The sequence below is a fragment of the Oncorhynchus mykiss genome, chromosome 14 (assembly GCF_013265735.2).
Source record: "Oncorhynchus mykiss isolate Arlee chromosome 14, USDA_OmykA_1.1, whole genome shotgun sequence".
NCBI lineage: Eukaryota > Metazoa > Chordata > Actinopteri > Salmoniformes > Salmonidae > Oncorhynchus > Oncorhynchus mykiss.
This window is the reverse complement of record NC_048578.1, coordinates 13,120,902-13,145,674: the sequence shown is the minus strand read 5'-3', so window position 1 is coordinate 13,145,674 and position 24,773 is coordinate 13,120,902. Positions and strand designations below refer to the sequence as shown.

General features: G+C 42.2%; 1 protein-coding gene across 1 annotated transcript; it reads left to right on the top strand.

The window, feature by feature from the left end:
• Window positions 1–497: 497 nt before the first annotated feature.
• LOC110488833 (palmitoyltransferase ZDHHC5) lies at window positions 498–23,475 on the top strand. Its single transcript, XM_036942977.1, has 12 exons — window positions 498–807; window positions 12,263–13,701; window positions 13,808–13,929; window positions 14,003–14,160; window positions 14,698–14,870; window positions 14,945–15,047; window positions 15,146–15,237; window positions 15,449–15,581; window positions 15,681–15,789; window positions 15,883–15,983; window positions 19,794–20,752; window positions 21,183–23,475. Exons 2-12 carry the CDS (start codon window positions 13,553–13,555, stop codon window positions 21,286–21,288), a joined length of 2,205 nt encoding a protein of 734 aa, XP_036798872.1. The 5' UTR covers window positions 498–807; window positions 12,263–13,552; the 3' UTR covers window positions 21,289–23,475.
• The last annotated feature ends 1,298 nt before the right edge of the window (window positions 23,476–24,773 follow it).

The window sequence follows — 24,773 nt, the reverse complement described above, 5'->3', positions numbered from 1 at the left end:
CTTCGGTTGGGTGCTGCTATGGTGACCAGTGAGCTGAGATAAGGCGGGGCTTTACCTAGCAACAATTTATAGATGACTTGTATTGACTCGGGGGTGTGAATACTTATGTAAATAAGATATTTATGTATTTCATTTTCAATACATTTGCAAAAATGTCTAAAAACATGTTTTTACTTTGTCATTATGGGGTAGTGTGTGTAGATAGGCGAGGGAAAAAAATATTTGATTCATTTTGAATTCAGGCTGTAACACAATAAAATGTGGAATAATTATTGGGGTCTGAATACTTTCTGAAGGCTTTATAATTCTAATTCTATTTTCTAGGCTCCACATGTTGCCATGTAAACTATTAATGTTATTTCCAACAACCAATGAGCAAATCCGTTGGAAATCAGGATGCATAGCTAGATATTAAACGTTGAAAGGCCAGTCTCTCGCAAATGACAGGAGTGGAATGATAGCTATACAGCCTTGTACTCAGACAGACTATTGTAGACGTGCCTCTGTTGCAAAGCTGTAACCTGCTTTAGATAACGGGACCACTGTCCGGAGCGACCTCTGGCATGTTGAAAGCTTTCAAAAATATGTCTGTAATCCCCGCCCAAGGCCACACCGACTCCACAGATAGAACAAGGAGCGCAGACTCACCGGGAATGACGCTAATCTCAATCACTGATTGGACAAATGTCCCAAATTAATGGAGCGAGGGCAGTTCCGGGATTCCAACATTGGCCTAGCATACTAGCAATTAGCCTCGGGACCGAAACGCACTCTTAAGTACTTGAAAACATCAGCCCTGGACGTCAGGTATGGCTTGTTTGGTGAACTGCTTCTTCCAATAATATCTAAGTAGCTAATTTAACTGACAGTTTATAGTTGTACTGTCTCAAGCGGTGATCAAACAAACTTACCCTGCCTTGGTTTACGTTAACTAGCTAGCTAACGTTAGTGCATTGGATTTCTTGCAGTTTCACAACGGCTCTCAATACGTTATATTAGCCTCTTGTCATTTTGTTACATTTGCAGGTTTGGACAAGTACAATATCTTGATAGCCTAGGTAGCTAGTTACCTAGCATACACGGCTGAGTCCAATGTTGTCTAGCTGTGTTTAACATTGATGGAACATGTAATCGAACAGATTTGATAGAAGAGAGGTGCTGTCTGTCAGACTCGACGTCACTCAGTCAGTGTGTTTGGAAATTTGATTATGGTCAGGTGTACGCCAATGCTGAAAAATATGGCTTGCTAGCTAACGTGACAATGGCCTGACACTGACTGGAGTAGAGTCAGGGTACTCTGAACGGGGAGAGTTCAGGATTAACAGCCATTGAAGAAGGGGTGATTTACTGTGTGTGTGTTACGTAAAGATTATTAGTCGTCTGCTAATTGAGTGGGGCACATACCCTCGTTCATCAACCTCCAGCAGCATTTCTTTCACAGATACAAACAGTCTGTGTAGAGAAGGTAGGGCTGTTCTGGTGCTAATATGGGCGGTGTTCACTTTGAATAGATTATATACAGATTGTGTATGTCAGGTGTTGATTGTATCGGTATGTACCTTTGCACCTCTGTCATAGGGGGTGTAGAGTTTTTCGCCAACTAGCTGGGTTGAAGATTGTGGTGCTCAGGTTCCATTATATAGTCCAGCGCGTAAGAACAAAATATACTCAATTTGCATTTTGATACAATTAGCGAACTTGGCACACAAATACTAGATACCTTAAGGAACAATTTAAAGGTTGGAGGCAGTCTGGGAAGCCTATCATTCAACCAGGGTGACCATTTTAATAAAATGGCTGCTGTCATTTGGATTTTCTGTTAGAAGAATATAGGGTGTTATCATTAAACAATATCAAAATTACTAATGTTATCTACCTACTAAATAAACCACACAAATCATATAGACAATATTTCTGACCATAAGGGCTCCCGAGTGTGCAAGAGGGGTCACTGCAGTACCTGGTTCGAATCTAGGCTGCATCACATCCGGCCGTGATTTGGGGTTGAATCACGGACAGCGACTACGTGAAACAAATGGTTGACTTTGATTTCACACATTGCTAGGGCATGTCAAAATAAGTATTTTTGGCTATAGTGCATCACTGATTTTGTCCATTACCTCCCTGACAGCCATTTATATTATGGCTGCCAACCAGCTGCATGTGGCCATATTGGACTAGATTCACTTGGCCATATCTCCATAATTAATTGGTGCATACAGCCTAGCCTTGTTGCAAACCAGCTTTCATGGCAGAATTGAGCTAAAGAGGGGTCGGAACCCTGTGTAAATCAGTGATGCCTCGCAACACGTCAAGCCAATCAAATGTGTTTTATTTGTCACATGCTTAATCTACACATTTTGTTTACGAACATTGAAATGCTTACTTACGGGTCCTTCTCCAACAATGCAGAGTTAAAGATAATAGAAATAGTGACTCAAGGAATAAATCACCTTTGGCAGCAATTACAGCCTCGGGTATGATGCTACAAGCTTGGCACACCTGTATTTGGAGAGTTTCTCCCATTCTTCTCTGTAGGCCCTCAAGCTCTCAGGATGGAGACTTGTCCCGAAGCCACTCCTGCACCATCTTGGCTGTGTGCTTAGGGTCGTAGTCCTGTTGGAAGGTGAACATTTGCCTCCAGTCTGAGGTCCTGAGCACTCTGGAGCAAGTTTTCAGCAAGGATCTCTGTACTTTGCTCCTTTCATCTTTTCCTCTATCCTGACTAGTCTCCCAGTCCCTGCCGCTGAAAAACATCCACACTGCATGATGCTGCCACCACCATGCTTCACCGTAGGGATGGTGCCAGGCTTCCTCCAGATGTGACGCTTGACATTCTTGGCGAACTCCAAGCAGGCTTTCGTGTCTTTTACTGAGGAGTGGCTTCCATCTGGCCACTACCATAAAGACCTGACTAGTGGAGTGCTGCAGAGATGGTTGTCCTTCTGGAAAGTTCTCACATCTCCACAGAGGAACTCTGGAGCTCTGTCAGTGACCATCGGGTTCTTGGTCACCTCCCTGACCAAGGCCCTTCTCACCCGATTGCTCAGTTTGGCCAGGCTGCCAGCTCTAGGAAGAGTCTTGGTGGTTCCAAACTTCTTCCATTTAAGAATGACGGCGCTCTTTGTTCTTGGTGACCTTTTAATGCTGCAGACATTTTTTTGTGCCCTTCCCCAGATCTGTGCAGCTTCACAATCTTGTCTCTGAGCTCTATAGACAATTCCTTCCACCTCATGGCTTGGTTTTTGTTCTGACATGCACTGTCAACTGTGGGACCTTACATAGACAGGTGTGTGCCTTTCCAAATAAGGTCCAATCAATTGAATTTACCACAGGTGGACTCCAACCAAGTTGTAGAAAAATCTCAAGGATGATCAATGGAAACGGGATGCACATGAGCTCAATTTCGAGTCTCCTAGTAAAGGGTCTGAATACTTATTTCTGTTTTGTACTTTTAATACATTTGCAAAAGAAATCTAAACCTGTTTTCGTTTCGTTATTATGGGGTATTGTGTGTGTGTGTGTGTGTGTGTGTGTGTGTGTAGATTAAGGATTTATTTTATTTTATCCATTTTAGAATGAGGCTGTTATGTAACACAGTGGAAAAAGTGAAGGTGCACTGTATGTACTTATAGGTAGGGTAGGGGTGAACTCACTAGGCAACAGGATAGATGGACAGTAACAGCAGTGTAATGTGGTCAGTGAGTTTGTGTGGCATCAGTATGCATGTGTGTGTGTTCAGCAGAGAGACGTTTAACCTATTTTAACAAAATACTTTTTAGACCATTCAGCTTTCACACAAAGTAAAAGTCTAAACTTATCACGGCAACTGGTTTGATACATTCACCTCTGGAGGTAAATAATGGACTTACATTCAGTCATCTTGCTCTGATTTGTCATCCTGAAGGTCCCAGAGATAAAATGTAGCATAGTTTTGTTTGATAAAAATCTATTTTTATATTCACATGTAGGAACTAGGTTCTACAGTTTGAACCCCTGCTGTCTCTTGCCTCTCCTCTGTCTCTTGCTCCACACCCACCCCACCTGGCCATCTAGACGTGTGAAAGTTACTGTATAAGCTAATGATCCATCATGTACATTCCTGGGGTTGTTTAAACTAATATTTTGTATTACCATATATTTTTTTGTGAACTGTATAGTTATTTACTTAAATGTATCAATTGACCAATTCAGCACATTCGGGCAGACTTGATACAAAATACTGTGCAGTATTGCAATGCTTCACTGGATCAAAATCAAACATTGCACATACACAGCTGCCATCTAGTGGCCAAAATCTAAATTGCACCTAAACTTCAATATTATATTTTGACCTTTCTCTTGCATTTCAAAGATGAAATATCTACCAGATCTAATGTGTTATATTCTCCTACATTAATTTCACATTTCCTCAAACTTCAAAGTGTTTCCTTTCAAATGGTATCAAGAATATGCATATCCTTGCTTCAGGTCCTGAGCTACAGGCAGTTCGATTTGGATATTTCATTTTAGGCGAGAATTGGGGGGGGGGGGTGGTGATCCTTAACTGACACATGTATGCATTGCATGCACGTGACCAATAGTGCCTGACCTATAGCATATCATAATCGCATCAATAAATTGGTTATAACAAACTCTGAACACATGACAGCAAAATGGATGCAGATGCATACATGTGACCAATAAACCCGAAACGGGGGAATGTTTACTGATTTACGAGCTCGTGCTAAAGGGGAAGTCGGATGTTTGGAATAAATTTGACTAGTTATGTTAAATATTGGAGACAAAGAAAAAGGAGGAAGTGCTGTGTGCCATGATTACAAAGTCATTTTTCTGATTGGAATAATGTAAACGACACCAAATAAATTATGAGTCTTATGTACTTTTGTAAAGCCTTTATTACAGCAAAGACTAAACAGTCACATTCATTTGTGAATGCAATTTCCGAAATGGAACAGTTTACTTATTGTTTACACTAATTATTCAAGGGTCGCATTATTTTATAACATGCTTGATTGCATTTCAAAACATGAATGACTCATATGCTGTGTGATGACACGTATGGATGAATGATTGATTGATACAGTAGCCTATATAAGTATTGAAGTAAAGAGTGTAAACGACACTAAATAAATTATAAGTAATAATAACACATGGTGGTTCATTTCTGTATTATCAAATGAGTAGAGACAAACCTATCACACAGGTCAGAGTTATACTTAAACTGAATCTTTATTAGTGAGAGCTTTGCAATAGCAATGGCTGGTCGACGAATCACGCTTAGATGATTTGTTGAGAGCCCCGAGACAAAAGTACAAAGGTATTTTATAGCCAAGATACACCCCTTTCAACCTACATGATGAACAACAGATATATAGAATGGGTCACAAGGTTAAGATTTGTATGAAAGATACCGGTAATATTGTATGGGTTCCTGCACGTGACCAGCTGCTATAGCACTGCCTCAGCCTCCCAAGAAACTTAGCACTGTCTGCCATTTCAACCTCCAACATATTTTCTAAGCACACTCTCAATTTGTCTGCATAGGTTATGATACACAGTCACCTGCACAAAAATGCATACAGTTTGAGATTCAAAGCTATATCTTCAAAGACATTGAAAAGCACATATTTAATGCATAGTGCAGTGCATGCAACAATGGAGTTTAATAAAATAAGCTTTAGTTATCCATCACACTCCAATGGATCAGCATGGTATGGTGGAAATTACTATTTCCATCCCAGAAACTAAAATTAGCATAGCTTGTTAGACAAATCCAGGTAGTGTGACTCCTGGTTAAAGTGAAATGTATTCTTCTGGCGTCCTTTTCGTTGACTTCAGATAGCTTTACAGTGGGTGGCCATGATAATGTCCCAATTTCAATGTCTCACCTGAGCCGCCATCACCTTTACCACCCATTTGTCTTGTCCTTTCGTCTACCAGAAACATAAGAAGTTTAGAACAGATTTCTCCCCATGCCCACTCCGCGTGGACTCCTCTCACACTCATGAGAAGTCATGAGAGAAAAGCAGTTGATAGCTTAGATCGGATGCTGTACACCGGTTTCTGGCTTGGACTCATTTCTCTCGGTAGAAGTGGCGTGGACAGGGCCATATTGAACGCCTTTGTCGTTCTTCTTCAGCCAGTTAGAGGGGGGGTTTGAGGTACACACACTGTTCTGTCCAATTATCTCTTCCATGCATTAAGATACCATCTGATGTCACTTTTCATGATAACCTCGAGAGGACGGATCAGAACAACAGTTTAGTTCAGTTCATTAATCTATATGATAAATAATTAATTTGACCAATTATTCTTAATACAAATTTCTAAACATATGTCAAAGAGAATAACAACACATTATTCTTTCAATTTGGCTTATACTCCCCATCACACTGTCAACTCTCGCAGAGCCACGGGATCAGGAAGTTAGACCTCGAACCCATCGGGAATAGAACAGAACAAACAACGCAACAATACACTCCTTCACACATCACTTCATACACTCCTACACATCACTCAAGGTGTGTAAACTTCAATCCAAAACCTCAGAGGACTGTTACCTCCCCCATTTGTGATACAACTCCCCATATGAGTAATGTGTAAATAAACACTACTGGTCTTTTTTTTTTAACAAAATTACAAAAAACAAATCAAATTTAAAATCACTACTCTTAAGAACTCCATAAAGAAAAAATAATTGTGCCCATATGGTCATAGGAAAATAAACTTAAGGCAACCTACCCTTAGTCAAAGGCAACACCCTCTCCTTCTTCACATTGGTCCAACTTACAAATATGGCTAAGAACTATAAACTTCATCATAATTATCAATATTACAAAATACCTTTAAATCAGTATTACAAATGACCTTAAATTCATTGTCCCAAATGGATTTCCAATGAGGGTGATCAAACCACAATGGAAAGTCATGACCGAGGTCATACAAACCCTTCAAAGAAGTGTTTCTTACTATATTACACAAATTAATGAAAAACAGTCAAACATTTCATACATGTTTTTTCGCAGGTTTCCAGTACATTCCTTTTTATCAAAATAGTTCACGTGTTTAATTCAAACTCAGAAAATTAAAAACTTCTGAAAATTCCATGTGTGTGCGCCTTTAAGATACCTTGGCACTAAAAACAAATGGAAAACTCACTAAAACCGAAGGAAATAGAACACACATCAAACATAGTATTTTAAAAACACCAACAAATAGTCAAGTGTTTTGTGTGTGGCTATTTGCAAACCTTAAGGTAAAAACAAACAAATGGCCAGGCCTTATATCATTTGGTATTTTACAGCCTTAATCTCACTTACTCTTCCCAAGATTATAGCCCCAGGAAACATTTCAAAGAGAGACAATAAAACCCACATTTTCCTGGAAAAATTCCCCCCCCCCCCCCCCCCCCCCCTCTGTAGTAAATAACTCAGCGTTAGGAATCCATGATATTTAATAAAAAGTTGTTAGAGACAACACGTCTCTAACAACTTTTTATTAAATATCATGGATTCCTAACGCTGAGTTATTTACTACGGGGGGGAATTACATTTAGAGGGGTAACGGGAACAATCTAAGGCGAAACAGCTATCACATATTTGTTGGAAATTGGTCTAGTAACGATACCAGGATAATTATGTCTAAGGGTAGCGCATGTTAGATTAAGCACATATAAACATTGAGGAAGTCCTCAATGTCTCTCCTACGTCTCCCTTAACATACATACTGTAGGTGACTTCCATCAGTCCCGGAAGTAAGAATACTACTCAAAGCACATCAGATAATACAGCGTTTCAGTAAGTGAAATTGACACCTAAAAAAACAATAACCAATAAAGAAACCCACAACCCCTTTCCAGTAATCTAATCATTTCAACCTGTTGCATAAAGTTAGTAAAAATATAAACCTGTTGTTTAACAAATCTAAAACCTTTAAAAAGTTGGTGCTGTCTCATCAGCATAATAGTCAAAACTAACTTTTTCCCACTCTTGGCTACGATGTTGGCATGCCCCAAAGGTCAATACTGTTCAGCTTTAATGATCTACCTTCTGTCTGTACAGGGTCTGAAGTTCCAATGTATGCAGATGATACAGTGATATATGTGCATGCAAAGAGCAAACAACAAGCTGCACAAGAACTCACTACTGTAATGGTGCAGGTGACAAAGTGGCTCAGGGACTCATGTTTGCATCTCAATGTAAAAAAAACAAAAAAAACATTCTGCATGTTCCTCACAAAGAGGACAACTGATGCCACTGAGCCAGATGTCTGTGTCAGGAGAAAAGCTCCAGGTGGTAGCCAATTTTAAGTACCACGTCATCATACTTGATTCCAACCTCCTATTTTAAAAAGCAAATGAAAAAGGTAACTCAAATAACCAAATTCAACCTAGTTAATTTCCAATACATACGAAATTGTTTGACGCCAGAAGTAGTAAAACTGTACTTCAAATCTGACACTCCCCCACTTATTATACTACTTGACTAGTTGGGCCCAAGTTTGCTTTACAACATTAAAACCCATTCAGTCTGTCTGCAAACAGGCTCTCAAAGTGCTTGATAGGAAGCCCAATAGCTATCATCACTGTTACATTCTCAGAAAGCATGAGCTCCTAAATTGGAAAAATCTTTTGCAATACACTGACGCATGTCTTGTATTCAAGATTCTAAATGGCCTGGCTCCCCCTCCACTCAGTACTTTTGCTAAACAGAAAACCCAAACCACAAGGTCTACCATGAGAGATGACTGTATAGTTAGACTAAAGGTGATTTTCCTTAAGGGAACTATCTGTTTTCTCTGTGAGAGCTTCCCATGTCTGGTCATACCCTGCCATTAGACACACACAACTGTGATTAATGTGCACTGTCCATGTAAAAATCAAACTCAAACTGCAATCCACTTTAATGACTGGACATTGTACCACGTAATGGAAACAGATTATAATGTTAGAATACATTAACGTCCTGCTCAAATTCACTGGTGTTCCCTAAACAATAAAACCAAGCAACAATAAAACCAAGCTACAATATTCAGAAACTATCACAAAAAGTTTCAGATTCAACTATTCAGACCTGAATCCCTTACAAGCCTGATATAGCCGCTATAACTAACACTCCAATTCTTACCAGTAGGGGAAAAAATATAATCCATACTCCAACAACGTTCGGCGCTTACCTCTATCGTAAGATTAAAAACAAACTTTACAACTTTCTCCTCTCTTTCGGCTTAAAAATAACATGTAATGCGCCAAATTTATAAAATACATCAGTCAATCCATAAGAATAAAAAAAAAAACATTTCGGTGGGCACAACTCTATTGCAATTACCTATCTGCTATCATTAGAATTCTTTAGATTTAGTTAACTGTCTCTTCTTTGATTCAGTTATTTAAATATGACTCCATTCTCAATATGTTATTCCAGCAGACCATTTAGGCAACAGACTGTGTGTTACATCGAAATTGCCTCGCTATTTATGTTGAACAAATTAGTCTTTCAATTTGAACTAAGCAAGCTGTTAAAACGTTCAGTTTATATCTTAAACACTAGCGGCCGTATCTTTCCAAGCAAAACATACCAATAGTTGAATTCCAATCAGAAACCCAGATTTTAGACAATACCATAGACCCAATGCTATTGAAATGACGAAGAAACCCTGCAAATAACCCAATTTACAATTGTCTGTAGTCGTAAAATCCGACGCATACTAACGACACAATTCCCAGAAAATAGCCTTAATTAAAGGTCCAAGCGTTTCTCTGGAAAGATTCTCACATGCCAAAGGAATAGATTGGCAGTCAGAGTTAAATCGACATTCATTGACTACTAAACACATCTTGCGCTTTTTAATAAAACTAGATTGTTTTCTCGTGCCAAGTATTTCAATTACTTTACTACATCACATTAATCACGCAATGATAATTAGTTTGATGGATACCATAGGCTTTGTACGACGTTATAAATTACGTCGAGATTCCATCTTAATTCACTCTTAACTTTATGGAAAAAGGTTTATTCAATAAATCCAGCAACTCCTCTCATACTGGGATGAAAAAAAGAAAACACATTTTCAGGCCTTTTAGTGCAGTTTTATTTCAAATGTAGTACCCAGACAGAGAAAATCCCAAAAGCTTTTTATAGTAACATCATCAGGGTAAGTTAACCAAAAGTGGACACACTCCAATCAGTTTCTAGAGCACAATTGCCCAGACTTTGTAGACAGTTTAATAATGCTTAAATCTCATCTTTATCAAATTATCCATTAAAGATACCAACTCAACTTACGTATGTAGGGCCTCCCAGGTGCCACCAGAGGTTCTGGGTTCGAGCCCAGGCTCTGTTGCAGCCGGCCGCGACCGGGAGGCCCATGGGGCGGCGCACAATTGGCCCAGCGTCATCCGGGTTATGGAGGGTTTGGCCGGCAGGGATATCCTTGTCTCATCGCGCACTAATACATAGCAGACAGTATCTGCTGTGTCAACAGTTTTGATTATATAGAGACCAGTGTCTGTCCCTCCGACTCCAAACTGGAACCATCTCTCCCTGGTACCATATAGAACAGAAACATTAACTCATACTCTGGAATGCTCTTTAGTTTTTATCACCCAAAAGACATCGTAATACTGCCAGAGGATATTTATCTCCCAGAGGCCCATCCTCAGTGGAACACACACAATAGTTAACAAAATACTCTATTCTGTTGCATAAAACAACCATTTGATGCAATAAAAGTATTAGAACAATCTTTCAATTTTGCTCTCACAAACAACAACAAAAGTGTAAAGCCTTTAAAGCATAGAAAAGATGGAAAAACAGCCACATTTGTATAATTGTTTATCCGACATGTGGTTGCTGATGCTTAAAGTTTTATAAAGCCAGGATATATAAACAGTTAGGCTATTGATTATAGACCTAATTAAGTTGGGGTTTCCTCTCTCCTCACTATGCTAAGACAATTAAGGCAAGTGCTGTTTTCTCTTCTCCTAACTCAGCTGCTGCCTCCGCCGCATTGTTCTCAACACCAATATGCTGGATAACGTTGCTATTATGCACATAGCAACATGGACTAGGCGCCAATTCAACAGCGCACTGATTCGTTCAGAATGACTGCTATCCAATGCGGGAGAAGGTGCATTTGTTATAAAATATAATTTTTATTAGTGTTGCACCATTGTTTTTACAAAATATAACCATATACAATTTCAGTAGCACATGTCTTAGTGATGGACTGTGCCATCCCCACGGCCTCCACAATGGATCAGTCCACTCAGACATGCGCCAATCAGACTGGTGTCTTGTACACCATGAAATTCAAAAATAAATTGTTGCTACTGCTTGACCAACACCATTGACTGAACAATCAACTAGTTGACTAAATGGGGTCTGGTTGACTGACAGGCTCCCCAGACTGCCTCCAATCTTCAATGTTCCTTAAGCTATCTACTATAGTATTAGTTTACCGAGTTTGATCATTATACCATAAAATGCACCTATAAGCTAGCCAGTTTGTAGTCCTAGAAAAACGGAAATGAAACCTCATGGTTGTGTTCATTTTGTTCTATGAGATAATATCAGACAGTTAACATGACATGTATGAATTATGAAGCCTTTATGTGCTTATGCATCAAAGTTTGCAAAAAGTGATGTTAGCTGATGAAGATTCTCAGAACAAAATGTATAAGATGTCCTAAGCCTGTGTTTACCAGGCTTTGTAGGCTTTGGCCAACAAGCCATGGCAGAGTTAGCCTCCGTTGGGGCCTACAAAAACACGCCATTACTATTGCTCTCTATTACCTAAGATCTGTTTTCCGTGTTCTAATGGAACAGGACTTTTCCCTCAGGTGTTACATGAGATCTGTGTGGATAGGAGGTTCTGTTATGAATACCTGTGTGTGTGTGTGTGAGTGTGAGAGAAAGGTTGTGTTTGTGTGTAAGGAAGAAAGATGCTTTTAGACACACCCTTTTCCTGGTTAGCCAGTGTTGTAAAATTAAAATGGAGTAGAGTTGACAAAATGGTCAGGTTTCAACACACAACCTGCCACTCCCGAGACATGCACAATTCTGCTCTGGCTTGCAACAACTAGCTACAGTATGTAAAGAATTATTGTCATACCTTGCACCACTACTATGTTTTTCATGGCTGCATTTGTGTTAGTGATGGTGTGAGGTTTGTGTGTGTGTGTGTAATTACTAATGGTTGAAGTTTGTGGTGTTGGTTAGTGTTATTGATGTAACATGCTCTCCATTTCTTTCTGTTTCAGGAGGTGCACTCCGATTGGCCTCTTACCCAACGGCGGTGTGTGACAGAACACTTGAGTGTGTGCGAAGAAATAAAGCGGGCGAGAAAGAAGAGGACCTGCAGTTGTCTGAGTGGCTTATTCTTCTTTCTGCGTGGCTCCATTTCAAAGGGATCATGGGAAAAGAGGCATGTTTACGGCAAAACCATGGCGACACAGATTTAGGCTCTATTTGGGCTGAATTGATTTGACCTGCACTGCACTGTCACAGACTGAACAAAACCGCTAGATAAACAGCTAATTGGTCCAGTTGACCCAACAAGACTGATCTCACCATTCTTTCATATTGACGGAGTACTGAAATAGTGGATACAACATTTTTAAATAGCTTTTGTGTACAAGTTTTAATGTTTGAGAAAGCTGCAAGTGGATTTTTGCTGGGCAGCTTTAAGACTGGCTTAAAGTTGAGATTTTTGTTTGTCTCAACCGCTGCTGCCTCCGCAGGATATAGAGCCTTGAACTCTCCCCTTTGCAAGCATTCTGTCGCACTTTTCGCTATCTCACAAACACACATTTCAGTGGCTAGATACACCTTTTCTAAGACCAGAGTTCAGTCGATGGTCACTGCTCTGCTAGAGAACCCTGTTCTGCTGTTTCATAGGATGTCCTGTTACTACCTCCTCATTTCTGCCCCACATTTCCCTTACCAGAATTTGTAAATGGACAACTGTTAACACTCAAGCACTGAGTAATAGCTGAGGCGTTATAGCAAGTTAGTGTTCAATGCCTGTGGAGGGTTGGTTTGTTGTCTCACCAGGTCAGAAAGTGGTTGTTCAAGCAGTTCGTTGTGTGTGTGTCCTTGTGGGTCTTTGTTGCGCTACACAGGAGAGATTTTGTTGATTTATTTATATTGTTGAACCAAATAAGGTTACATGAAGCCATATAGAAATATTTCTAAGAGTCGCAATTATTTTTGTATCATAGTGTAACGTTTTTAAGATGTGTAAAAGTTATATAGTCTAATATATACATGCAAAGTTCTACACATGTAAACAAAGGTGTAAACTTTACTATAAAATCATTATTTTAGTTTTTATGTGGTTTTATTGGCTGAAGTGCAAATATCTGGCTAGCTTTCTCTAAGATGTTTCTCCCAAATGGCTGCTTTGTGTAATATTACAAGTCCCTAAGATCCTTCCCTTCTATCATCATGCTCCCTTATCCCATACGGACACCGAGGTGTTCCCTCTGACCCTTCCACCACCCTTCTCTTTAGATATACCCCTTCTACCTCTCTCTTTCTCTCTCCCTCTGATGCCGGGGTTTAGTAGTGGGGGGCTAGGGGGAGAAGTGGGTGGCCCCGCCTCTTCTTCTCCCCGTCGGTTCCACCCCAGCCGCTATGTACCCGTCTCCGCGGCAACCACCTTTCTGGTCGCCTCCACCACACTCTTCTTCTGCTTCACGTGAGTAAGACACACGCACACACACACGCGCACACACACACACACACACATTAGATTCCATGTTATATCTCGATCTCGCTTCCCCCCCATCCCTCTCTCCCTCCAGGTGTCCGTGGTTGTCAGAGCATGTCTCCTCCGTCGTTCCCATCTATAACGCTGTGGTCTTCCTCTTCACCCTCGCCAACTTCTGCATGGCCACCTTTATGGACCCAGGGGTCTTTCCCAGAGGTAAGGAGAGTGTTAAAGATAAATGACTTAGATGTGAAGAAAGTGTGTAAGGTTTGTGCGTGTGTGTTCACAGCGGAAGAGGATGAGGATAAAGAGGATGATTTCCGCGCTCCGCTCTATAAGACAGTGGATATCAAGGGCATTCAGGTCCGGATGAAGTGGTGCTCCAGCTGCCGCTTCTACAGACCGCCCCGCTGTTCACACTGCTCTGTGTGTGACAACTGTGTGGAGGTAAACACACACACACACAGACCTGTACTTCTACAGACCGCCCCGCTGTTCACACTGCTCTGTGTGTGACAACTGTGTGGAGGTAAACACACACACACACAGACCTGTACTTCTACAGACCGCCCCGCTGTTCACACTGCTCTGTGTGTGACAACTGTGTGGAGGTAAACACACACACACACACACAGACCTGTACTTCTACAGACCGCCCCGCTGTTCACACTGCTCTGTGTGTGACAACTGTGTGGAGGTAAACACACACACACAGACCTGTACTTCTACAGACCGCCCCGCTGTTCACACTGCTCTGTGTGTGACAACTGTGTGGAGGTAAACACACACACACAGACCTGTACTTCTACAGACTGCCACCTAGCTCACACTATAGGTGGTATAACGGGTGACAACTGTGTTATAACATGTTGTCCGTGGCAACAGTAGAAATATCAGAGAAACATCAGTTATTTGATTATAATTATTATTTTTTTCCTCTATTGACCCTTTTGTGACTGTTTTGACCTGTGTGTGACCTGGCAGGACTTTGACCACCACTGCCCATGGGTCAACAACTGTATTGGGCGCAGGAACTACCGTCACTTTTTCCTGTTCCTGTTGTCCCTGACGATCCACATCATGGGTGTGTTCGGCTTCGGCCTGCTCTACGTCCTCCACCACCAGCACCAGCTGGACAGGGTTCACTCCGCTGTCACGTATCCTTATTGACACACACACACACACACACACGCTAGTTGTTGTGTTGGTGTCCTTAACTGTGTGTTCCCAGTATGGCTACAATGTGTGTTGCTGGCCTCTTCTTCATCCCAGTTGCAGGTCTTACTGGTTTCCACATGGTACTGGTAGCTCGGGGTAGGACCACTAACGAGCAGGTACGTCTGTCTGTGTGGGTCTTGGTGTGTTTTCCTCTGAGAGGGCTGACATGATCTAAAAATAGACCATCTCTCTCTCGCGCTCTCTCTCTCTCTAGGTCACAGGGAAGTTTAGGGGCGGCGTTAACCCTTTCACCAATGGCTGTCTGAGGAACATCTCACACGTGCTCTGTAGCGCTCAGGCTCCCAGGTTAGCGACCGTCTCTCCTTCATGCCTCCTCATTTCCTCTGCTGTTGCAGCTTATGGTTGAACAAGACCCTCAGGGGTAAGGAACTCAGTATAGCCTCACTGTTATGGTGGTTAACTAAACATCTATATAATATTTCTACTGTGTAATATAGTATGAAGTTGGTGTATGTTTCAGGGAAGTCATTCATGTGTGTTTTGTTGTCTCTGTCAGGTATGTGGGGCGGTGGCGGGGCAAACAGACAGCGGAGGTGCAGCCTCCCTTCCTCCGCCCGCCTCTCTCCGAGGCCCAGCTAGAAGCCAAAGTCCTGGACAACGGCATCCAGAACGACTGCCACAGCACCAGGGTACACACACACACACACACACACACACACACACACAAAATAAACTCTTAGCCGTCTCTCGTGTGTATGAACAGTCTTGTTCCTTCCTGTCCCTGTCAGTCTAAGAGCAGTTTAGAGCAGATGAAGAGCCAGTCAGCTGACGCAGAGCCTCCACCTCCTCCCAAACCGGAGCTCCGCTATCCTGGTCTGCCCCGCGCTGACACCGAGGGTGAGCAGTGAACACACACAAGCACTCTCGTATCCCACGGCGTTGTGTAGTTTTTAAACGCTGTTGTTTTTTTTTTGTTTTTTTTTCAATCAGAGAGCAGCTTGCTGTCTGACGGTCCGCCCACTCCATCTATGTACCGGCCGGCCTATAGCAGCCCACAGATGAACCACACAGCTCTGACACACCCAAACAAGGTATGCACGCATGCACACACAGACATACACATGCATACATTCCCCTCCATATTCGGGCTGTGACGATACCACAAACACGAAGCAGACCACTCTTCAGTCCTTTAAAAACCTGCTGGATGTAAAATATTGTGTGCTATAGTTTGGAAAAGAAATACATGCGACTGGTTTACAACATAATGATGTTTGTTTCCAACATTAGGGCTGTTTTCCTAAAGAAGTTAAATCCGCTTTGTGTTTTGTTTCCTCGCCACGATACTAACGAGTATCGCGATCCTGGCCCTACTCTGTATGTATTTGGACGCTGAAGCTAAAACGTTTAGTTTGGCTCTATACTCCAGAATTTTGGGATTTGCAATTAAATATGTTTTAATATGAAGTGGCAGTACAAAATGTCACTTTTTTTTATTTGAGGGTATTTTCATACATAACTGTTTTACCGTTTAGAAATGAAAGCACTTTATTGCCATTTCACTTGCTATTGGACAAAACATCATCTGAAACACAACCAAAACAAGCTGTAAATGCATCCAACAAGTTTGTAGCATCACACGCTTGATGAAGTCATTGTCCAAGGAATATGGGCCAAATATACTTTAGACTACTTTAATACACTAGAAGTGAGTTTTGTCCAACTACTTATGATATCATAAAATTATATGAAGAACATTCATTTCTAAATGGTAAAAAAAAAAGATATGTATGAAAATACCCTCTGTAGCTCCCTCCGGTAACCACGAGCACAACCGTTCCTTGATTTTAACTGGCAGATTTATTCTGTAGTTTTAGTCAGAATTATCACCTTCCGTGAGAACTATAAAGTACAGTGCCTTGCGAAAGTATTCGGCCCCCTTGAACTTTGCGACCTTTTGCCACATTTCAGGCTTCAAACATAAAGATATAAAACTGTATTTTTTGTGAAGAATCAACAACAAGTGGGACACAATCATGAAGTGGAACGACATTTATTGGATATTTCAAACTTTTTTAACAAATCAAAAACTGAAAAATTGGGTGTGCAAAATTATTCAGCCCCTTTACTTTCAGTGCAGCAAACTCTCTCCAGAAGTTCAGTGAGGATCTCTGAATGATCCAATGTTGACCTAAATGACTAATGATGATAAATACAATCCACCTGTGTGTAATCAAGTCTCCGTATAAATGCACATGCACTGTGATAGTCTCAGAGGTCCGTTAAAAGCGCAGAGAGCATCATGAAGAACAAGGAACACACCAGGCAGGTCCGAGATACTGTTGTGAAGAAGTTTAAAGCCGGATTTGGATACAAAAATATTTCCCAAGCTTTAAACATCCCAAGGAGCACTGTGCAAGCGATAATATTGAAATGGAAGGAGTATCAGACCACTGCAAATCTACCAAGACCTGGCCGTCCCTCTAAACTTTCAGCTCATACAAGGAGAAGACTGATCAGAGATGCAGCCAAGAGGCCCATGATCACTCTGGATGAACTGCAGAGATCTACAGCTGAGGTGGGAGACTCTGTCCATGGGACAACAATCAGTCGTATATTGCACAAATCTGGCCTTTATGGAAGAGTGGCAAGAAGAAAGACATTTCTTAAAGATATCCATAAAAAGTGTTGGTTAAAGTTTGCCACAAGCCACCTGGGAGACACACCAAACGTCAGATGAAACCAAAATTGAACTTTTTGGCAACAATGCAAAACGTTATGTTTGGCGTAAAAGCAACACACCATCCCCACTGTCAAACATGGTGGTGGCAGCATCATGGTTTGGGCCTGCTTTTCTTCAGCAGGGACAGGGAAGATGGTTAAAATTGATGGGAAGATGGATGGAGCCAAATACAGGACCATTCTGGAAGAAACCCTGATGGAGTCTGCAAAAGACCTGAGACTGGGACGGAGATTTGTCTTCCAACAAGACAATGATCCAAAACATAAAGCAAAATCTACAATGGAATGGTTCAAAAATAAACATATCCAGGTGTTAGAATGGCCAAGTCAAAGTCCAGACCTGAATCCAATCGAGAATCTGTGTAAAGAACTGAAAACTACTGTTCACAAATGCTCTCCATCCAACCTCACTGAGCTCGATCTTTATGCAAGGAGGAATGGGAAAAAATTCCAGTCTCTCGATGTGCAAAACTGATAGAGACATACCCCAAGCGACTTACAGCTGTAATCGCAGCAAAAGGTGGCGCTACAAAGTATTAACTTAAGGGGGCTGAATAATTTTGCACGCCCAATTTTTCAGTTTTTGATTTGTTAAAAAAGTTTGAAATATCCAATAAATGTCGTTCCACTTCATGATTGTGTCCCACTTGTTGTTGATTCTTCACAAAATAATACAGTTTTATATCTTTATGTTTGAAGCCTGAAATGTGGCAAAAGGTCGCAAAGTTCAAGGGGGCCGAATACTTTCGCAAGGCACTGTAAATGAAAATACAGTTGCAGCACACTCTTACAACCTTCTTATCTTACGAGTGACTTATTAGCTTGATATAACTCTGAAGTGCTTACATACATAAAAACAGTTTAGCCGGATATATAACAGTATCAGATTAAACACATGAATAAAGGAAAAATAACTCATTGGCTGCTTATTACAGAAGGGAGGAAATCCAAAACTTCACGCTTCTTATTCCTGGCATGAATTCACACTTCATCCTTAATTATTATAACGTTACCATCCTAACATACACGCTTCATCCTTAATTATTATAACGTTACCATCCTAACATACACGCTTCATCCTTAATTATTATAGCGTTACCATCCTAACATACACGCTTCAACCGTTACGAACTACACCCGAAGACACGAAAAACCTAGCTAACACAGTGTGGGATTGCCTTCCCTCCAAAGGTGTGTTGCTAAAATAATGATCCCCGTTACACCAGTTCTTAGTCACGTAGTTCCGCTTGTCATTTCCCCTGCATAGTGAACACGTAAACAATTCAAACAAAAAACAACGACATTGACTTACAGGTTAACTGTCAGTTACACCCTCAAATAAAAGCTCTGTACTGTCGCCTCATATGAACCATTCATTCTCAAATCCATAATGCTGGAGTATAGAGCCAAATGTAACAATTTAGCTACCCTGTCCACATGCATATGGAGAGGAGTGTATACATACTCACACAGTCCAGACCTTTAACATTAGAGATGAGCGACATCGTGAGATCCATTCCCTGAGATGACGTAGCTCTACTCCTTTAGTTTAGAATCTTCTCCTAAACACAGGGTCAAATCAGTTGATAGCTCAGCTATAGAAGGCTGGGTGGGATTAAGCCTAGGGCATCCAGGTGGGACTAGCAGAGACCCCTCTCTGAGGTCCGAGCCTTTCTTCTTTCCTTTGTGTTTAACTCCATCCCCCTCTTTTTTTTTGTTTTTACTCTGAATTGATCACTCAGTGGCCATCAGTTGATCAGTAAGTCTCAGTTAGTGTCGTGTGTGTGTGTGTGTGCCCCCATTTATGTCTGTAAAAAGGTGTATGCTTGTGACCCCCCCCCCCCCCCCCCCGACTCTGCATTTACATGAATGCCGGTATTTTTATAGATTTCTATGTTTCTGTTCTTGTGGCGCTAATGTTATTTTGCAGGGTGAGTGTTCTTGGTAATGTGATGCGCCAGTAGACCTTCATCCTCCCCTGCTGGCTCTCTGTAGAAACTGTGATCTGTACAAATTTCTATGTTGTCTTCTGTTGAGGAAAGTCTCCTCAAAGTAATCCCTTTGTAACATACGCTCTTCATTTTACCTTCACTGTTGCTTACTACTCTTCTCTCCTATCATTACCTTCACCACCTCTCCCTCTCTCTCTCTCTCTCCAGATGATTCGTGGGGACAGTCTGGACTCTCCCTCCATCCGCCAGTCGAGTTGCCAGCCCAGCTATCGGTCTGAGCCCAGCACCCTTGATGGGGGGTCGATAATAGGTGTGGGGGTACATAAGGGGGGAAGGGAAAGGGGCGAGGGCCCCGGGGGAACCAGTGGGACGGGTGGTAGCGTCTCGGGGGGCATCTCCGGGTACTCCCTAGGGGGGCGGTCGTACACTTCCTACCCCTCATCTCTTGTCTTGTCCACTGGTGGCTCCCTCTCCTCCAGCATGCGCTCTGCCCACACGCACCACAATACTCTGGGCACGCTCCAATCAGAGGGCACCACCGACACCAGCTACAAGAGCCTGGCCAATCAGACACCTCGGAATGGCAGCCTGTCCTACGACAGCCTGCTGACACCGTCCGAGAGCCCAGAGTTTGAATCGGCTGCTCATGAGCTGTCCCCCCAGAAGCCCCACCCCCCCGCAGCATTTCCCCCGGCGACGACCTTCTCCTTGCCGGCCCCCGGGGTCGGGGATGCGCCCCTGCAGGGGTACACCTCACCCTTCCTCTCTGCACAGATGGCCCAGCAGAGAGAGGGCCAGCTGCTCCAGGGCTCTGCCTCTTTCTCCTCCCCCCACAGGGCGTACCTTCGCGCCATCAGCCCGCCCCTGCCAACTCCTCCCCCACACACTGCCCACCCCGAGACACCGCACCTCCTCCACCAGGACACCAGACACCCACACCTCCGTGCCTCCTCCTCTCGCCCCCTTCCTCCCGTCTCTGAACAGCCCTCCCCGTCCTCCCCCCGTGCCTGTTCCCCTGACCCCCCTGTGTCCCCCCCGCCCCGAGGCCCCTCCCTGGGGCAGTCTCTCTCCTACACCCGAGAGGGTGGGCTCCAGCACAAGGCTCGGCCAATGGGAGGAGGTGGTTTGTCGGGAGGGGGCGGAATCGGAGGGACCCAGGCTCCACAGTGAGTAGAGATCTGAGCCACAAGCCTGGTACTCTTCGTACTCCTCCTCTTCCTCCCTGATTGATCTATGTGAACCCTCTTCCTCCCTGATCTGTGTGAGTCTTTTCCTCCTCTTGGTATCAGTAAGTTTTTCTGCTTGAGTGTGTTTTTAATGTGTATAAGAACTATGCTCAGATGTAACTGTAGTGGGATGTATATCTGTTTGAATTGTGTCTACTGCTACTGTCTTCTCACTCCTGTCTGTTCTGTGCCCTTTTCCTCCACCCCAATGAGCCTTCTACTCTAGTAACCTCATCATAAGTCTTGTTATTACAGTCTATTTTTGAATCAGATCTACTCACCTCTTCTCTCTCACTCCGTCACCCCATCTGCATCCTTACCCCCCCACCCCCCCCCCCCCCCCCCCCTTTCCCGCCGACTTTCCAATCAGATCCACATCTCGCCCAGGCTTGGCCAATCACAGTACATCTAAACCAGGGGGCGGGGTGAAAAAGGTGACCGGCGTCGGAGGCACAACCTATGAGATATCGGTTTGAGTGACAGACGTCCGCCCCGGCCAATGATAGAAAGAAGAGTGTTCCACTGGACAGATTCCCATTTTCTTACTCTGAGGGACTTCAAGATGGATGTTCACTAAAATGCACCCACACAATGGTCAATATGGAGTCGGATAGTGGAATAGAAGTGTGTTGGCTCACTGGTATTTCAATTACCTTCCTATCCTTATAGGGCAACTGGCCATCTTTATCTGCCAATATTTCATATTGGATGTTGATCAGTGTTGGAATGGGACAACCTTACCTCGGCCTCTCTGTGAGCCATAGACTGTATAACATAAATGCTATTATGACTGCTGGGTACTAAACTCTCTCTATAACACTTATATAATATATGATTTGTTTTGGTACATTAACACATGGAGAATTTATGCGATAAAATATAATCCTGGAAGTAAGGCTTTTTAACCAATCAGTATGGTGCCTGAGAGGGAGCATATGGACTGGTGACCAATCATGGCACTCTGTGGTTCAAGACTTCCTGCTCCATCATATGGATGGATCAATCACAATGGATCCCCACTCCACAGTAGTCATTAATTAGTTAGTCTGCAGTGATTATTCAAAGACTGTGCAGAGATGATGCCTCAACCACTAGAATTTCATTTTAGTTTTCTAAAAAACCAAAGCTTTATTTAATTGTTTTATATAAATGTCTAAAAAAATCTTTAAGAATTATTGGGTCAGATGATGAAGATATAGTTTATTTTGCTTTGTGACAAACTGTTAATGTGAGCGAGTTAGACTGGTCGCTTGTTTTGATTGAAGGCTGCTTCAGCCTGTCATAGATCTCGATGGAATATTCATCCAATGTGATGATCCTCTCTGACGGACAGCTGAAGTGACATCACTGAGGATGTTGAAAGCCACAAAGAAAATTGAAATTCTGAATCATAAATACAGCACAAGCCTCTTTGTGGAATGTACACTCAATGTTTTTTATTGATACATTATTCAAATTCTGTTTGTAGTTTTAAATGATTGTCCTTTTGATGTTCATAATGTTTTCTGTCAATCGAATGCTAGAAAAACCTTATAAAGATGTCTAGCCAAATGGGTTTAGGGTGGGAGGGGCTTATTTATTTGAGCACACAGGGAAACCTTTGCGCTCTTAACACTTTTCCAAACCGATCTCACCGTCCTGGAGTTGGATGAAGTTGCCCCTAGACAATAGGGCTTTTGACCCTAATGGTTAAGGTTAGGACTAGGGGATGTTAAGATTATCCTAGATATGTTCTCAGAAGGGTCATTTATAACCCAGAGCCCACATCGCTGTCATAGTGCCTTGTCCTTAAATTCTAATGTACTTGGACAATTCCAAGAAATCAAATTCTGGGGGGTGGTTTATTTATGGTATAATGGTATATTTATAGATATTCTGTAGTAATGTCTGATTGTTAATAGAACTATGTATGATGTGCTTTGGGGGGAGGGGGTTGAAATTGAGGACTGTTTTGATTGTTTTTTTTGCCTTGATACCATTTGTAGTAAAACTAAACATTGTGTTTTCTACAGTATTTCATATGACTACAGCCAGATAAGAATGTTATATTTTAGTTTGTTTTGTAGATATTCTGGCCTCTTGATTTCTTTATTTTGAATCTCTTTATGGTACAATTTAACATTTTGGCCACAAATACGTTTAGGAAGGCATGGTCAGAAACACAGAGTGTTTGTGGGTGAGAGGTGGTGTTATGTTTAATCCAAAACTATGAGAGTTGGAATGTCAAAGCTAGCTGAATATAACACATGTTATGTTCTGAAGCACACAAAGTAGACTATCCCACCAACCAATCAAACAGCAGCATGGCCAGTCAGTGTGTGTGTGTGTATGCGTCCCCCTCGTTTAGATGTGTGTGTGTGTGAGAGAGAGAGAATATCCTTGCCAAATGCACACCTGGTTGATATGTATGATGACAATAGTTAAGCATCATAATGGCACAAATAGTCAGACATACAGGACTGGAGAAAGTCTGACTTACTTTGGTGGTGAAGAAGTGAATATACATGAGTAAATTAGAATACTGTTGTTGTAAGCTGTGCTGAATGGAAAGAGTGTCACAAATTACTTCAATGATGAATATGAAAAAGACATTTCCAAAATGGCCTTATGAAGTGGTTTTTAAAGATGTCTTCTCAGATTAAAAGGTTGCCCTGATGGAAAAACGTGTATGTCTTCAATCAAAAATCAGCCGAGAGTATGGCAGGGGTCTGGGAGGATAAAAGTTTTATTTCACTTTTGGCAGAACAGATTATACCAACGGTCAGTTTGACTCCATACTGTGATGTGACCCAAAAGGCATCAGAACATGAAAGAAAAAGTAAAACAAACTCACTGCAGTCACAGTAAAACTGTTATGGATGAATGAGTGAGATGGCGGTGTAAGGCATTTTCACTTCAATAATTTAAAGCATCGATAATTGGGAAGGTTAGATGTTTCCATTTAGATACACCATATATACAAAAGTATGTGGACACCCCTTCAAATGTGTGTATTTGGCTAGTTCAGCCACATCCGTTGCTGAGCGGTGTTTAAAATCGAGCACACAACCATGCAATCTCCGTAGACAAACATTGGTACTAGAATGGCCTTACTGAAGAGCTCAGTGACTTAATGTGGCACTGTCATAGGATGCCTCCTTTCCAACAAGTCAGTTTGTTGAATTTCTGCCCTGCTAGAGCTGCCCCGGTCAATTGTAAGTGCTGATATTGTGAAGTGGAAACTTCTAGGAACAACAACGGCTCAGCTGCCAAGTGGTAGGCCACACAAGTCCCCAGAACGGTACTGGCGAGTGCTGAAGCGTGTAAAAAATCGTCTGTCCTCGGTTGCAACACTCCACTCACTACCGAGTTCCAAACTTCCTCTGGAAGCAATGTCAGCACAAGAACTGTTCGTTGGGAGCTTCATAAATGGGTTTCTATGGCCAAGCAGCTGCACACAAGCCTAAGCTCACCATGCACAATTGGACTCTGGAGCAGTGGAAATGCGTTCTCTGGAGTGATAAATCACGCTTCACCATCTGGCAGTCGGACGGACGAACCTGGGTTTGGGGATGCCAGGAGAATGCTACCTGCCTGAATGCATACTGACAACTGTAAAGTTTGGTGGAGGAGGAATAATGGTCTGGGGCTGTTTTTCATGGTTCGGGCTAGGCCCCTTAGTTCCAGTGAAGGGAAATCTTAACACTACAGCATACAATGACATTCTAGATGATTCTGTCCTTTATGGCAACAGTTTGGGGAAGCTTCTTTCCTGTTTCAGCATGACAATGCCCCTGTGCACAGTGACTTCCATACAGGAATGGTTTGTCGAGATCAGTGTGGAAGAACTTGACTGGCCTGCATAGAGCCCTGACTTCAACCTAGGGCTGGGCAATATAGTTTTTTCTATATATTTGAGTTTATGTTTTAGCTCGATATGAAAAATGCCTGTATTACAAGAATCGAGGTTCTGTTATAATGT

Coding starts and splice junctions, on each gene's coding strand:
- LOC110488833 (XM_036942977.1), top strand. CDS start 13,553: ATGCCGGGGTTTAGTAGTGGGGGGCTAGGGGGAGAAGTGGGTGGCCCC. Junction 15,238..15,448: donor TGTAGCGCTCAGGCTCCCAG/GTTAGCGACCGT, acceptor TGTCTCTGTCAG/GTATGTGGGGCGGTGGCGGG. Junction 15,582..15,680: donor ACGACTGCCACAGCACCAGG/GTACACACACAC, acceptor TGTCCCTGTCAG/TCTAAGAGCAGTTTAGAGCA.